The sequence below is a fragment of the Paecilomyces variotii genome (genome assembly GCF_004022145.1).
Source record: "Paecilomyces variotii strain CBS 101075 chromosome Unknown C8Q69scaffold_22, whole genome shotgun sequence".
NCBI lineage: Eukaryota > Fungi > Ascomycota > Eurotiomycetes > Eurotiales > Thermoascaceae > Paecilomyces > Paecilomyces variotii.
In genome coordinates, this window is record NW_021167161.1 from 88,470 (window position 1) to 104,147 (window position 15,678).

Consider the following 15,678-nt stretch of genomic DNA (forward strand, 5'->3'; position numbering starts at 1 on the left):
TTGGTGGGTTGAGCTGATAAGTCGATAAGTTACCGTCGCCGGCCTGACATCAGTGGTTTGGTTTAGTAGATGTTAGTGAGATGTGCATATGATCAGATCAGCCACCGATCTTATTATGATCCTCATGCAGCAAGAGAACTCTGTTTCAATCTGAGACCAACTGATATATCTGGCTGATGTTTCTGATCATAATTGACTGCCAGCTAATTACTCAAGTAGTTGGCGGGGGAACAAAGAAAGAGTCTGTGACGCTTGTTTCACGTGCGGCTTCGCTAGCTTCAGATCGAACCGGTTAAGATCGGTGAGGTCTCTCTTGTGTGCTTGTGTGAATACAACCACCAGCATTCTATTATCCGGGTGTTGTTATATATATTATATCACCAAAAAGTAATAACAGTATGTATTCCAACTGAGACATTCCACAATGCTTCAGTTTCCCCCTCTACTGACCCCGGCCCGCTCCGGCACCCCTCATGGCTCCTGTCTGCTGTCGCGAACCTGGACGAGTTTCCTCAACCTGCTGAAAGCAGCGTCTCATCGCGCGAGTAATTAAGGACAGGGTCATTTGGTCCCTGTGCCTCTCTCGCGATGGTCTGTTGTCCAGCATATGCACGCACTCCTTTTGCTGCTTCCCCCGATGATGTACACTACATATCCATTGGTCGTCCCGCTAGCTGACATGGCTGCTGCCTGTGTTTCCAGGGAACCCAGAATTATCATCGTGTCCAATCGTCCTCGCCTGCTCTCCAGACGACACCACAAGGGACCATCCGTGCCGGTGCCTCGTCATTCACTTCTTGGGCGCCGTCCTCCGATGCCGACGACGAAGATTCCTCTCTAGACCATGCACGTTACGATATGCAGGACGACTTTCCAGAAGAGCAGCTCCTGCTACCGCAGTATCCGGGCGATGACACCAGACCGACGAGCAAGAAAGAGCTAGCAGGATGGTACAGCTATGGATGGGCAGCGGAGGTCTTCACTGTGTGTGCTATGGGTACGGTCTTGATTCCCTTGATGATTGCTGTATGCCTTCCAGCAATTGAGTATGGGAACTCTCTCGTGCTGATATACTTGTCTTTGTGCAGGCTCCTTTCTTCCCATGACTTTGGAACAGATGGCCCGCGATCGAGGAGTTCTGCTATCCGACAAGACCACGCCATGTAGTGCTTCGTGGAACAGCGCCCCGAAGTCTTCCCCCGTGAGCGCTTCGGAACTGCTATCGGCCTGGGAAAACCACCATGATCCCAAAACCGGTGCTTGCGTCGTCTACTTCCTGGGCCTTGAAATCAACACTGCGAGCTTTGCTATGTATACATTTTCAGTAAGCGTGCTGATCCAATCATTGCTTATCATCTCCATGTCTGGGGCAGCAGACCATGGAAGTTATCGCAAGTTTCTGCTTGTCGTGTTCGCCCTCCTGGGTTCGACCGCTACCATGTTGTTCCTGGCAGTTGTGCCCAATGTGTATCTTCTTGGGTCTTTGTTTGCGATCATCGCAAACACGTGCTTTGGAGCGTCCTTTGTGCTTTTGAATTCATTCCTGCCGCTTCTGGTCCGACATCATCCGTCGGTGACCAAAAGCACGGTCGACGCTGCGGTGGATGCTGGGGTAGAAGGCTCCTACTCAGAAGAGCCGGAGGGGGGGCATGGCACCGAGACTGTCACCGAGGCCAACGTCACGACGCCGCTCTTACAAGCGAGTCGAGCCAACGGTGGACCAGCAGAGCAGAATGAGGACATTGCAGAGCCAGTCAGTACTGCACCAGAGTTGCAGCTGTCTACTCAAATCTCATCGAACGGCATTGGTATTGGGTACATCGCGGCGGTCATCCTCCAGGGTCTATGTATCCTGGTCGTCAAGTTTACCGGCCAGACAACGTTCTCCCTACGACTTGTTCTCTTCATGATCGGAGCGTGGTGGTTTGTCTTCACCATCCCTGCCGTCATTTGGCTACGGCCGCGGCCTGGGCCTCCCCTGCCGTTTGCCTTCCGAGATAAGAAACGTGGCTCCTGGGTCGGATATATGGGTTATGCGTGGGCCTCACTTGGCAAAACCATTTTACGCGCACGCAGACTTAAAGATATCCTACTCTTCCTTGCCGCATGGTTCCTCCTAAGTGATGGCATCGCTACGGTGAGCGGGACCGCCGTGCTCTTTGCCAAGACACAGCTGGGGATGCAACCTGCTTCGTTGGGTCTGATCAACGTTGTTGCAATGATATCGGGTGTCTTGGGAGCCTTCTCGTGGAGTCGAGTTTCCCGCTTGCTAGGCCTGCGGCCGTCACAGACCATCATCGCATGCATCTGCTTGTTCGAACTTATTCCGATCTACGGCATGTTAGGTTTCATCCCCGCTGTGCAGAGGCAGGGCACCTTTGGACTGCAGAACCCGTGGGAAATGTTTCCGTTGGGTGCAGTGTACGGTCTCGTCATGGGCGGTCTGTCCTCCTATTGCCGCAGCTTCTTCGGCGAGCTCGTTCCGCCGGGCTATGAAGCTGCCTTTTACGCTCTCTATGCTATTACGGACAAGGGATCGAGCGTGTTCGGGCCGGCTGTGGTGGGAGCCATTACCGATCGGTACGGCGAAATCCGACCAGCGTTTGTGTTCCTGGCTGTCCTGATCCTCTTGCCGCTGCCGCTGATGCTCCTGGTCGACGTGGACCGGGGCAGACAGGATGCCTTGGACCTGGCGGCCGAGTTGGAGGGACGGCAGAAAGGACATGCCTATCGGGCAGTTCCTACGATCCAGCTCGTCGATGAAGAAAACGGAGAGGAGCCGCCGATGGGCGACCACTACGGGGCTCCTGGGCCTGGAATGTGAATACTAATATATAGTGAGCCAAGCGTATTTCCAGCGATCTACTTTATTTCAGATGTCTTGTGTTACGTTCTGCGTATTACTGTCATTTCAGTTTGGGGAGTTCGTCCTTCTTTTCGTATAGAGTCATGAAGAAAATCTGTCGGTAATGAATCAATCTCCACATAGCATACTTATTTGTACTCTACTCCTTCTCCCTTCGTAGGATAACCGTCCCTGGATATACTCGAGGTCCTCTCCCATTACAGCGGTGGGGCTGATGTCTTACCCGTTGCATGAGGTTTCTCAGTTATTATATAATTATTTGTATTTGCAAGGCACAGTGCTGCGTCCCTAGCTAGCTAGCTAGCTAGGGCGCTGTCGCCCGCACGAGGGGGGGGGTCTTATCCAACGTGTCTCCTCGCTTTGCTATCGACCGTAGCTTCAGACTAAAGCATGCAGTACATTCCTGGTCCACCAGATGGGCACTCGCGTCAGGATCTTGCCGAATTGGCTCCGGAATGATGGGATCTACTCCGTATACTGGAACAGTGCCACAAGGGACCATCGCGATATCCTTGGGATATCCTGCAAGATGGATAAGTCGAAGTATGATCGTACAGGTTGGTAGTGCCAGTGCCAGTACTGTACATATCTATCTCCTGTGTATGAAGTATTGTATTGCTGTATTTCTGGCTGGGTTGGAGTGGGCTGATGATCTCTCAACACCAACTAACTAAATCAGCTCAACGCATGGAGTTTCATACCTAGAATCGGCCCTCAATGTGCTGAGTGAGCATAAGCACTATGTATGATTATTAGTTAGTTATTTGATATTAGTTATTATTGATTAACAGTCTCTTGTGTTCAGCTCCTTGCGGCGGTCTTTCTTCTCGGTCGCACAGCGGGTCACAGCGGCTCGGCCAGTCAGATCGACCAGAAAGAACAAACTGGCCTCATCGCCTAAACAAAGGATGCCTCCTCCCATCTAACCAGCATTCCTCCCTCTCGTCGTTTTTCTTTTAATCCTTTTTCTCTCTTTTCTCTTTATTACAACCATCTTGTTTCTTCACCTCCTTGTATTCTTTCTCAGTATCTACTTCTCCCTCGTTCCCTTGTCATCGTGTGCCGTGGACAAGGTGGAGAGAGAAAGATAGTTGGCCAACTACCTAGCTAAGCTACCCCGTTGCCGCTCTTAGCTTGGGGAAAGCAATATAAGCTGTTCCCATCCAGTTTGATATTGTTATTGTCTATCTCCCCCCCCCATCCTCCATCCAGCTCGTGTACCACTGGCCTCTGGTCACGACTGCTCTGTGGATTGTTTCAAATCTGTGAATCGTCTTATCAGCTGCTGAGTTGACTTGATTTGATCCGTTTTCTTTTTCTTAATATTTATAATCAACCATGCGGTCTTTCGCCCATTTGGCGCTGGGTCTGCTCGGAGCGGCTGCCGTCGCGTCTGCCGCTGATGCAGTGTCCGATGTCCATTCGCTGAACAAGGACAACTTTGAGGATTTCGTCAAGGAGCATGATCTCGTGCTGGCGGAGTTCTTTGCCCCCTGGTGCGGTCACTGCAAGGCTCTGGCCCCCGAGTATGAAATCGCCGCTACGGAGCTGAAGGAGAAGGATATTCCTCTGGTCAAGGTCGACTGTACCGAGGAGTCGGATCTCTGCAAGGACTATGGCGTCGAGGGTTATCCTACCCTGAAGATCTTCCGTGGTACGGACTCGATCAAGCCTTACCAGGGAGCTCGCAAGTCTGGAGCGTAAGTGGTTTCTTGTCGTGTTTATTTCTTTATTTTTTTTTATCTTTCTTACGAAAGAGGGCTAATCGGTCTGTTTTCGCATGCAGTATCGTCTCCTACATGATCAAGCAGTCCCTGCCGGCCGTCTCTCCGGTCACTGAGGCGAACCTGGAGGAGGTCAAGGCTATGGACAAGATTGTTATTATCGGATACATCGCCCCCGATGACAAGGCTTCCAACGAGACTTTCACTACTCTGGCGGAGTCTCTGCGGGATGTCTACGTCTTCGCGGGCAGCAACGACGCCGCTCTCGCCAAGGCAGAGGGTGTCAAGCAGCCGGCCATCGTTCTCTACAAGGACTTTGACGAGAAGAAGGCCGTTTTCGACGGCAAGTTCGAGAAGGACGACATCATCAGCTGGGCTAAGACCGCCAGCACCCCTCTCGTGGGCGAGGTTGGCCCTGACACTTACGCGGGATACATGTCGGTATGTACAAGATTACTCGGGGTGTGATACGTGAGGTTCACCTTGGCTAACAATGATCGTGAATTTAGGCTGGCATTCCTCTGGCCTACATCTTCGCTGAGACCCCCGAGGAGCGCAAGCAGTTCGCTGAGGACTTCAAGCCCATCGCTGAGAAGCACCGCGGCGCGATCAACATTGCTACCATCGATGCTAAGGCTTTCGGTGCTCACGCCAACAACCTGAACCTGGACCCCGAGAAGTTCCCTGCATTCGCCATTCAGGACACCGTCAAGGCTTCCAAGTACCCGTACGACCAGTCGAAGAAGATTGAAGCCAAGGAGGTTGGCAAGTTCATCCAGAAGGTCCTGGACGGCAAGGTTGAGCCCAGCGTCAAGTCTGAGCCCATCCCCGAGAAGCAGGAGGGTCCCGTCACCGTCGTTGTCGCCCACACCTACCAGGACCTGGTCATTGACAACGACAAGGATGTCCTGGTCGAGTTCTATGCCCCCTGGTGTGGACACTGCAAGGCGTAAGGAGTCCCTGATAGTCTCGTCCCTCAACCTGGCATCTTGCTAACTTCGTGTGACAGTCTCGCTCCCAAGTACGAGGAGCTCGGACAGCTCTACGCTGGGAACCCTGACCTCGCCGACAAGGTGACCATCGCCAAGATCGATGCCACCGCCAACGATATCCCCGAGCCCATCCAGGGCTTCCCCACCATCAAGATCTTCCCTGCCGGCGCCAAGGACTCTCCCATTGAGTATGCTGGAGACCGCACCGTTGAGGACCTCGCCGACTTCATCAAGGAGAACGGCAAGTACAAGGCTGATGCCCTCGCCGCTGCGACCGAGAAGCCCCAGGAGGGCGGCGACGTCACCAACGCCCCGTCCGAGGCGACCGTTGTCCCTGATGAGCCCGTGGAGCATGATGAGCTGTGAATGTACCATAGACCCAAATGTTATGTGGGTTTTTGATGTGAGAAATTATATCATGTATTGTCTTTTTTTCCCTCTCCAATATAGGGCCGCGGGTACTTATGGCCAATATGAATTGAATCGAATCCAAACAATAAATCTCTGAGGTTACAATCCTTTTTTTTTCTCTTTTACTTTATCTATATCCTATGGAAATTGGAATGGCAATTTGTACGAGATGACTTCAAGGGTTATGTTTTGTAAAACTTCTCCTTCCTATTGTTACTATGATGAATACTGGAAATGAAATCTTCAAATAAATATATATACTTATTCAATGGGCGAGTTCGAGATCTTCTAAAAACTGTACTTTCAGTAAAATTAATGGTATTGTATGTATTATACACAGACATAAAAGACCTAGAATGTTGTGACAACGCCGCCTCCAAAACGCCTACCTGGCCCAGGGACAGTGGAACTGACATATCAAGACATAATATAATAACCGAAAGGTATCTATCCATCCGAAGTAAAAAGAAAACAACAAATCGGGGCCCAGATTTTCAACTTTCGCATACGATAGACATTTCTGGTGCGTTCTGATATCTGACTCTTCTTTTCGAAAATTTTATGCATGGTTGAAATGCATCATGCGTGCGAGAGAAGTTTATTCCTTTTTCTCTTCTTCTTCTTGTGTATTCTCGGTTGTTTCTGGCGGGACGTTTTCTTTAATGTTATTCTCGCTTGACTTGTCCTTATCCTTGTCTGATTCAGCGGCGGCTAATGCTTCGAGAGCTTCGAGGTCATCCTCATCATCGTAGATGTCGCCTGAGTTAGAAGTTTCGGGCTTTAGGTTTGCACTCTTCTCCTCGGTGGTGGTTGAGGTCTTGGATTCTGAGATGGTCTTTTTCTCATTCTCGGCAGCTGGAGAGGTTGAGATGGCTGCCGTAGTGACTGTGGTTGTTTTCTTGGAGAGGATTGTTGTTCCTTTGGTCAGTGCCCAGTCGATAGGGCCATCTTCGCCGTATCTCTGCGTTAGCCATTCATTGCATTTCTTGAAATGGCCGCAGGTGAACTGAAAAAAAAAAAAGTTCTCACGGGTTAGTTGGTGCTGTGTAATGGTATGTTGGTTGGGGTGGGGGAAGAGCAAACTCACAAATCCATTACGAGCACTAAACGGACTCGGGTGAACGCATTGCAGTACGCAGTGCCTTTCTCTGTTGATGCCAGCTACTCGCTTCCCTGCTGGAGTGCCCCATGCTAGAAAGACTACTCCATGGGTGCGGACTTTGGCCACTATATCCAGACACTTTTGTGTGAATCTCTCCCAGCCTTTACCCTGATGGCTGTTGGCAGCGTGGACACGAACAGTCAGGCAAGTGTTCAGCATCAGGACGCCACGCTCAGCCCAGGGGGTCAGGAGACCACCCTTGTTTGGAGGCGGTTGGAATGAAGGATAATCATTCTTGAGCGCAATGTAGATGTTTGCGAGGGATGGGGGAGCAGGCGTGGGCGGGCGAACAGAAAAGCAAAGGCCGTGAGCTTGGTTGTAGTTATGGTACGGGTCCTGGCCGACAATGACGGCCTTGACCGTGTGCAGGGGAGTATGGCGAGACCTGAGATACGAGTTAGAAAAAAAATGTAGAAAATAAATAAATACTACAATAGGTAGTAGGACTGCGTTTTTTTACCAGGAGTAGATGTCTTCCTCTGGTGGAAAGACCGTTACGCCCGCATCTTTCTCCTTCTTGAGGAACCGCTTCAGGTTGAGGAACTCCGGAGTAACCAGCTCATCCTTGAGATGTGCCAGCCAACTCACGTCCAATGTATCAATCTCCAATTGCAGAAGCTCCTTTTGCTCTGGGGTGAGCGAGTCAACCCACTTGTCCTTGTTGAACTTGGAAACCGCAGGAGAAGGGGAGTTGGTCACTTCCACCCTGGGCTTCGGGGCCCCGAAAAACGATGTGATACTCCCATTAGCCTTGGGTTTCTTGGTACTGTCTGGTGAACTTGATAAATGGTTCGCATTTCGCTTGACACCCAGTGTGTTACTCATGATGATCACTGGTCGGCGGCGGAGCTGAGAAGAGTAGGACACGGGGTGTGATGAACGCGGGAGTAGTGAAATTGGATGGAAGAAAACACGCATGCAGATGTTGAGGTTGCCAGAAGGCCTGTTCAACCCCAGAATAGATGATGGGATTAAGATGCTGCTTGTTGTATCAAGATTCTCTGATAAGGATAAGGGATTCGCTTCTCCCGAACGCGTCGAGTCGCGTTCTTCGCGTAAAGTGCACTTTTTCCACGCACCCAAAGGTTCGTGGCCTCAGGCGGAAAGAAGGCAACGAGGCATTCATTCATTACACTTTACTAGTTGGGGATCATCCATACTACTTAAGACTATCAGTATTCATTATTGCAACGATGTATGTGTCCAGATGCTAAACATCACGCAAAAAGATCCATATAGGTGCTGTCATGATGGAGCTCACTTGGTTGGCGGATACCCCTCAGTCTCGCCGTCGTTCGAGAGCAGCAAAAGCATGTTCAAACTGTCAAAGGAAAAAGGTGCATAGATGAATCGAATCCTCATCACGTTCGCTAATTCGGAAGCAAGAAACGTTGTCGTCACCTCTCGACTTCTTTTACAGGAAGTAGCAACATACGGAGACGGGCTGAGCATGGAGGTCCTATACCCAGCAGTCAAGTTGGGGATAGCAGCCGTGTAGCTGGCGATCAACAGCTAGACTCTGTCGCAGAGGTGATGCACCACAGGCCCAGTCATTCTGACATCTCCACAACTCATTCTGCCCTTCCCAGATCTACTCGCTTCGTTGGAGATCTGAATCCAGAAGCTGTATTACTCGGGAAACTAGATGAAGCTTCCCAGGTCCGACGCAACCGGATCGGCCTATGGGTGAGCCCTTCGGACAGACAGGATGAAGAGAGAAACATACCTTCATCTGTGACGACTGCTTCTCGGTCGTTGGAGCCATTTGCTAGATCGCCCCTCGATAAAGGCTCTGTGTTTCTCTCTCTCCATCAAAGATACCTTGCAGCCATTGAATCATGCCAGCCACTGCCTGCTTCAACGCAGGAACATCTGGTCAGCATCTACTTCTCCAAAATTAACTCCATTCTTCCTTTGCTCGAGGAGGATCTCTTCCTACGAGACTGTCGCAACGCAAATGTCTCGGTGCTGCTTGTAAGAGCAATGTGTCTCGTTGCTGCTAAGAACGGGGCAGCACGATCCCACCTGCGGCTCAAAGATACTGGACCATGTCTCACACCACGCGAATTTTGTTCTGAGCTATATAAAGGTTTGGCCTCCGCCGTGAGTTTCGAGGTAGAAGCGGACAGGATCTCCAGAATACAGATACTGGCCTTACTGTCGTTACATTGCGAGGGCTTTGAAGGAGCGGAGACAGCGTCAATGCATCTATGCCATGCCCTCCATCAGGCTCAGACGGTGGGGTTACATCTCAGTCATCCAGGAAGAGCGGTGGATGATCATCTTGCCAGACTTTTCTGGTGCTTATGGAGTCTAGATAAGCTTCATGCAAGCATAGGAGGTCGTCCAATACTCATGGCAGACCGTGATATCGGCATCGACAAGCCCAGTACCAAGGGCTCTGGTCGCCATTCAGCCTTCGGTGTCTGGCTTGATACCGCTGATCTTTTAGCTTCCGTCATATCTCTCTACAGGCCATCTTTGCATTCTGATCCTGCATGGGAAGGTGACTTCCCTAGTTTCGAAAATGTCATGGGAAACGGCTTACGAGACCACCTTAATTCAGCAACAGTCGGTTTGTTCATGGTCCGTATGGAATACCATCTAGATTATAAACTAATTCCTATAGGCCTTCTGGAGCTCTTTTACCACGCTGTCAGTATACTCTCATGCAGATCCGGATCATCCGGCCCTGGACCTTCCCGGTCCTCTCTTACGCGTCGTGATACCTCGGCTGCTTGTATATGCTCTATTATGGCAAGTGATTGGGCGCGCGAGCTGCCACCGCTTCCTATCGTTCCCTATGCAATCTCCCTTTCTATGAGCGTTTCATATCAGCAACTCCGCCAAGGCGATTCTGATATACCCTTCGATCGAGCCAAAAATAACATGGAATTCTGTTGTTCGTTTCTGGAAGAATTGAGTATGTATTGGGACTCTGCAAATGCAATGTTCCGGCTAGGACGGAGAGCCCTTAAGCAGATTGAAGATGCACGAGCCAGACCGTATGAGGCAACAGCGCATCAATCACGGGTGCCACTGGTTCCCTCGTCTAGGCGACATGTCGTTCATGATGAGGTATTGTCAGAGACCACGAAACCGACAACTCCTGAGCAGGAAGCAGATCACGTTGCGACCGACCTCAACATAGAAGATCCATCTTCAGGACGAACGGACCTTGCTCCAACCGGCGGACCCTCCTCTCTGGACGAAGGCTTCGATAGAGGTAACTTTGAGGACATCGACACTCTTTTTGGAGAATATTTGGATCTCTCGCTGCCTACCAACTTCTGGGACCCTATGTTTATGGTAGAGGAAAACACCTAGGCTGTGAGACTTGACTCGCTTTGCTTTGTACTTTTGGCGCTATCCTCTAGGTACTAGGGATTATTCAAAGTACACAACTTTCGACAACATGATTGCTGTCTTAGATGGAAGATGCACTGGCATACTGATCTCGCCTCTCCCTCGGCTTTCCGTTGATGCCAACCAACACCGGAATATCGATGTGTTCCCATAAGACTACCGCTATCACGCACTACATATGGTCAATTCCATATCCGCTCCGAACCAGTTGCGACGGCAGGCAGAGCCATCGGGGCGAATTTCCACGAGCGTCGCATCAGGCCAAGCTGGTATATGTCCAGCAGGTATTGAAACAGCTGCTGGTCATGTGTAGAGGGAGTCTGGGACTGCCGGGGTTGCTTGCATCGATTACTTTCCGTACTGAGACCTCCAGTGCTGATCGACCTCACGGAGTCGCACGACAGTGCTCCCTGACTGGAGTGCATAACGCCAAGGATAGACGGGCTACCTCTCCAGGCTGGGAATGAGTGTTTAGGATCATATCATAGGCTACAATGGTACACTGGAGGACCCGCCTTCGCGTGTTGGCGGAATTTACTTTTACGAAACTGACTCTACTACTCCGTACACCTATGAGGCATAACACAAACAACGAGGACGCTAATATACGCAGCCGGACCCAGCGGACGATTACGCATCTATGTCGAGCGAATAGGAAAAGAAAGGATGCAAGATTTCGGTACAGAGACAAACGGATAATATCAGGAAGCGCCCAACAGCCAATGTGCATGGAAGGCCATCTCCGAACAGGATTGTCTAATTACATCGGATTTTTCATCTCGAACAGGGCTGAAACGACGATCGGGCACCCGTGTAACTCAACGCGGTAGAGTCTTTTCTCGGATGAGCTAACAAGTTACGGAAACTTCCGACTACTCCGTGACAAGGCGCTCGTGGTTGTAGAACGCCTTAGAAGACGGGAAAATGCAGCTTCGAACAGATTTCCCAAAAGGGACAAGATTACTGCTACGCAATGACCTTTCTAACTGCGCCGGGCCAGATGATCAGCCTCACCAGCGTTGGCGAGAACGTGCAAATACGTGGAATCGACGCCCCGGCCCGTGTCCTGCGGAGGTGGATGTGACCGTTCGCTCTGGGGAGCCTGCAAAAAAAATGAGACGGTCAGAGATTGGGCCTCACTAGTCAGTTATTAGCTTGGATCTGCAGGTACAACTAATAATGACAATATGGCGATTTCAGTTCTGGATGGCCGGCGACTGCACGACCCACGTACGCAATATCGCGACTTTCAGGCCTCTGTACATGGAGCTGGAGAGTCCAGGAACAGCCATTGCCTGAACCATTCGGGCTGCTTATCTCGCTACCTATATGGATACACAGTTTCTCTCCTGTCTCCGCCATCTCTTCATCTACTCATTGTCTCCACTCGCTCGTGCAAACAGAAGAATGGGCTTCCAGGGGCGCGCCACGAAGTAAAGCACTCCGTATTAAGCTTTGGACGGCCAACAGTTGGCTTGTGCATTTCGTCCTCACCTTACCCGTCAAGGTTTAAGTCCACGGACATTGCCCCTGGACCAAAAATATAAATTCGGAAACACCTCGTGGGCTCCAGGATGGACCTCCAATGACAGACTTCGATCTTTACCGTGGGTCTCGCTCCAGTTCATTGAGTATTTGGAAATATTGTGTTTAGCAACCTACTCCACTTAACAAACAAGTACATTGAAGCGTCCGTACTCCGTAAAGAACTTGGATTCTTGGTAGGAGCTCCCAAATAATGACAATTACTCTGTGTTAGCTCCCGGTCTAGCTTTTCTTGCAGTCTCTTCAGCCCGCAGTGACGAATATTTGATCTTATCTCTCCTATCATCCCCCTCCGCCTCCCGCCTGGCACCGTTCGCACGTATTCTCACCTCATACATATTCAACTATACTCGTTCCTTGCTATGTCTCAATAGCAAGTTGTCTCAACAACATGCACATGCACATGCATCTTGCCGTAAACCAGTGGACACTGAGCTGAAGACGCCGGAGTGCAGGCATCTTCCTAAAACGGCCCATTTACCTGAGATATCACCTTCATCTTCATCGATCGTGTTACTCTCGTGACTAATCATATACTGGTCACAATCCGGCTGTTACTGGACAATTTCTTGCAAAGACTATACGACTTTCTTTTCCTCTTGATCAGACCGACAATATGGCACCTATACCCGATGAAACGGAGTGGTTGGCAGCTACAGCAAAGGCTCGCGAGGAGGCAGAAAAAATGGACAAGGATATGGCACAGGACGGACCGCCGGAACACCCGGTTGCGCAACTGCAAGGCCCCTTCGAAGAATCCATAGTCGATTCGAATGACCCGGCTGGTGAACTATACACAGTGCAAATAGATGCTCTGAGTCGGCGCATAGAAATTCTGATGAGCCAACAATATGAGCGTCTCTGTGGCAGAAAGTGGCGTCAGAAGCCACGGGAAAGGCAAGCGTTCCAAGCTTGATATTTGATGTTAAGATTCTAACAGAAACGCAGGTATCACCCTCTGTGGAAGATCGTCGCACAGATGTCCTTCGGCATGCATCTCCTGGCGAACGGGCTCGCCAAGTCAGAACCAGAAGTCATGAAGATCTTGCAGGGCCATGTAGACGAAATGGATGGCTTCATCGAGCGAACAACAGACGACCTGATTCTTGCCGAGGCTGACATCAGAGAGCGCTTGAATTATCTTAAGATCCCCCTCGAGACAGGGAGGGTATTCGATGAACTGCTGGAAGATCGAACCTTCAGGCATTCTGTGATGGATGACACCGAAAAGATCGAGCACATAAACCACCGATCAGCAGCAGCCATGAGTGACGCTTTCAAGGACATCCAAAAAGGACGAGAGGCGATTAGCGCACTGTGGCATTACTTGAAGAAGTTAGGGAAAGAATGGACGCCAAGACCAGGCAGTTTTGATGCCGTTTATGCCGCGATGGTTGGGAATGTAGAAGGCTGGCAGGGCGCGTTTACGGATTTACGAAAACATGGGAAAGGACTGGCCATCGTCATTATCCAGCTGGGCGCCGTCGTGACTGAAATACAGTCGCGAGCAGCTGCAGCCAGTAGGAAAGAAGTGGTTCGTGGAATAACCCTCCCCTCGAGTATATGTGCAGGCCTGAAGCTAATGGTCCTAATGTCGCAGATGAACACTGTTAGCAGACCACGAGCCAAATCGCTCAAAGTTGGGTTATTCAAGAGATCGTCCTCACTCCCAACAGTCCCCCAGGTTTCAGACAAGCCTCTTCCCAGCGCTCCGCAGCTTGTGGATCCAGCAATCGAAGCAGTGCTTCCCACGGAAATACGACCTGAGGCATTTCCTAAGAGAGACATTTCTGGCACCCAAAATGCCGGTCTGGCGCGTCACTCGTCCTCAGCAGGTCGACGCCGTACGAGATCTTTTGACGATGGCACCACTGAGGGTAACCGGTATTTGTCTTCAAGCAAGACTCCACAGGATCGCCCAGGGAGTCAAGGGAAACCCGCCAAATCCGTTACCTGGGTGGAACCTGGTCAAAATCGCCCTGCTACAGCACATCAGCCTGAAAACGATGCCTTCCGTGGCCGAAGCCGGTCCACGGGACAATTAAGAGAGGGCGGCGCAGAGGGAAGACCGCAGTCCAGGGGTGTCCTGGGATCTTTTGCACCGTTCGAGAAGAAGAAGTCATTGCCGGCCGGTGGGCGAGACAAGACGAAAGACCAGTTACTGGTCCATCTCAAATCCAAGAAAGCTCTCGACGCCCTCGCCGTACCGGTCAATAAGCTACGGTCTGCCTCTCCACGGCCATCATCCGTCAGAAGAGATTGGCCTCTTAGCATCTTCCGCGCCAAATCGTCGAATTGTCTCAGAAGCCCTGACGGATCTCAACATAGCGATTCTGGAAGTGGTCTCGATTCGGATGTCCAGATGGAATGGTCCAAGCCGGAGGAGGAGATCCCGAATACTCATACGCTACGCCCTGGGCCAGGCGATTCCCCTCGGATACCTCACATAAGGGCGTCACTATGCTCGACCATCAGAGAGCTAGATGAAGAGGGTGAAGCAAGAGAAGATGACGAGAGCGAGGTTGGGGAAGAGGGGGAAGTGGAATCGATACTTACAGCCTTACCCACACTAGATCCCTCGTTGGCAAGGCATTTCGATATTGCTATCTCTCAGATTTCAACAGAAACCGATGTCCACGAGATTTCTCCGAGCTCTGCGGACAAATCTGCCACGGCAAAGGCTACCGACTCGATCCAACTCGACACAGATCCCTCCGACACATTAAATGATACTGGGAAGAGCGCAGATTCATCTAGTCCAGCTGGTCCACAGCCCAAGCGTCTCGTTCCCCATTCGGCTGATATCCTCGGATTATCTTCCAGTAGGCCACTCCGTCTGAGCAGCAAGGTACTACCGGCTCCGATTATGCAAACTGACAATGATATCAAGTCTGGCATCGCGGTAAACGTCGCCTCCCTAACGTCAGAGTCATTGATCGACTTTCTCGCCGCAACACCTCCAGTGTCTCCCCGTCCTGACGATCTAGAAAGCTGCTCGACGGATGATGACCTAGACATAGACCTGTACGAACCACCAGAGCCGAAGGAGGAGGACACCAGCAGCAGGGCAAGACTCGGCCTCGGAATCCGAGTTGGACTACAGTGCTATCCTGAAGAAGTCAGCAGTCCGCCCCCGCCAGGCCCCGGTGGAAGAACCATGGTCACCCCTGACTTTTCCACAAAATACGCCCTCGAGTGTGAAAAGCGCTTCAGACCGAGACTAGGCCTCGGAATGAGTAGCCTTTCTCTTTCTCTCATCCCGCGCAAGAAGAGTCTGAAAAGACTATTCAGCCCGACGTGGAAGAGTCACAACATCTCCCGGGATGTCGTGGTGGTGGGATCAGGAAGCGAGACCTCTTCCATGGAGGACATGGGAATGGCTCAGATGGATTCAGAGCAGAATTTCCATTTCCGCGGTCTGGGAAAGGATGGGACTTGGGTAATGAGTGATTGAAGAACCTTATTAAATTAAATTAATAGTTAATATGATTATTTAGCTATTTTTTTCATGTATAATACTTACGATAGGCTTCTTACTTAGTTACCCAGCCAGCTTGAATAGATAAATGTATGTATGTATATATAATGTCACTGCGGAATCATATTATGGGT

At 50.7% G+C, this 15,678-nt stretch overlaps 5 protein-coding genes across 5 annotated transcripts; 4 read left to right on the forward strand and 1 right to left on the reverse strand.

The window, feature by feature from the left end:
* The first annotated feature begins 115 nt into the window (after window positions 1–115).
* Window positions 116–3,074, forward strand: C8Q69DRAFT_483143 (autophagy-related protein 22-2). The gene is made up of 3 exons (XM_028631706.1): window positions 116–591; window positions 703–997; window positions 1,089–3,074. Exons 1-3 carry the CDS (start codon window positions 589–591, stop codon window positions 2,822–2,824), a joined length of 2,034 nt encoding a protein of 677 aa, XP_028480970.1. The 5' UTR covers window positions 116–588; the 3' UTR covers window positions 2,825–3,074.
* Window positions 3,075–4,204: 1,130 nt separating this feature from the next.
* Window positions 4,205–5,948, forward strand: C8Q69DRAFT_448626 (thioredoxin-like domain-containing protein; the record flags this gene model as incomplete). The annotated part of the gene is made up of 4 exons (XM_028629299.1): window positions 4,205–4,566; window positions 4,653–5,031; window positions 5,100–5,539; window positions 5,600–5,948. The coding sequence occupies 4 exons, from the start codon at window positions 4,205–4,207 to the stop codon at window positions 5,946–5,948; spliced, it is 1,530 nt and encodes a 509-aa protein (XP_028480971.1).
* A 341-nt stretch (window positions 5,949–6,289) lies between these two features.
* On the reverse strand, window positions 6,290–8,179 carry C8Q69DRAFT_483147 (putative uracil DNA N-glycosylase Ung1). The gene is made up of 3 exons (XM_028631707.1): window positions 7,616–8,179; window positions 7,081–7,540; window positions 6,290–6,999 (listed from the first exon to the last, which is right to left on the reverse strand). Exons 1-3 carry the CDS (start codon window positions 8,071–8,073, stop codon window positions 6,592–6,594), a joined length of 1,326 nt encoding a protein of 441 aa, XP_028480972.1. The 5' UTR covers window positions 8,074–8,179; the 3' UTR covers window positions 6,290–6,591.
* Window positions 8,180–8,259: 80 nt separating this feature from the next.
* Window positions 8,260–10,694, forward strand: C8Q69DRAFT_190243 (fungal-specific transcription factor). Its single transcript, XM_028625968.1, has 3 exons — window positions 8,260–8,492; window positions 8,542–9,730; window positions 9,785–10,694. The coding sequence occupies exons 1-3, from the start codon at window positions 8,403–8,405 to the stop codon at window positions 10,480–10,482; spliced, it is 1,977 nt and encodes a 658-aa protein (XP_028480973.1). The 5' UTR covers window positions 8,260–8,402; the 3' UTR covers window positions 10,483–10,694.
* Window positions 10,695–12,517: 1,823 nt separating this feature from the next.
* C8Q69DRAFT_190273 (hypothetical protein) lies at window positions 12,518–15,676 on the forward strand. Its single transcript, XM_028625969.1, has 3 exons — window positions 12,518–12,963; window positions 13,015–13,600; window positions 13,667–15,676. Exons 1-3 carry the CDS (start codon window positions 12,683–12,685, stop codon window positions 15,518–15,520), a joined length of 2,721 nt encoding a protein of 906 aa, XP_028480974.1. The 5' UTR covers window positions 12,518–12,682; the 3' UTR covers window positions 15,521–15,676.
* The last annotated feature ends 2 nt before the right edge of the window (window positions 15,677–15,678 follow it).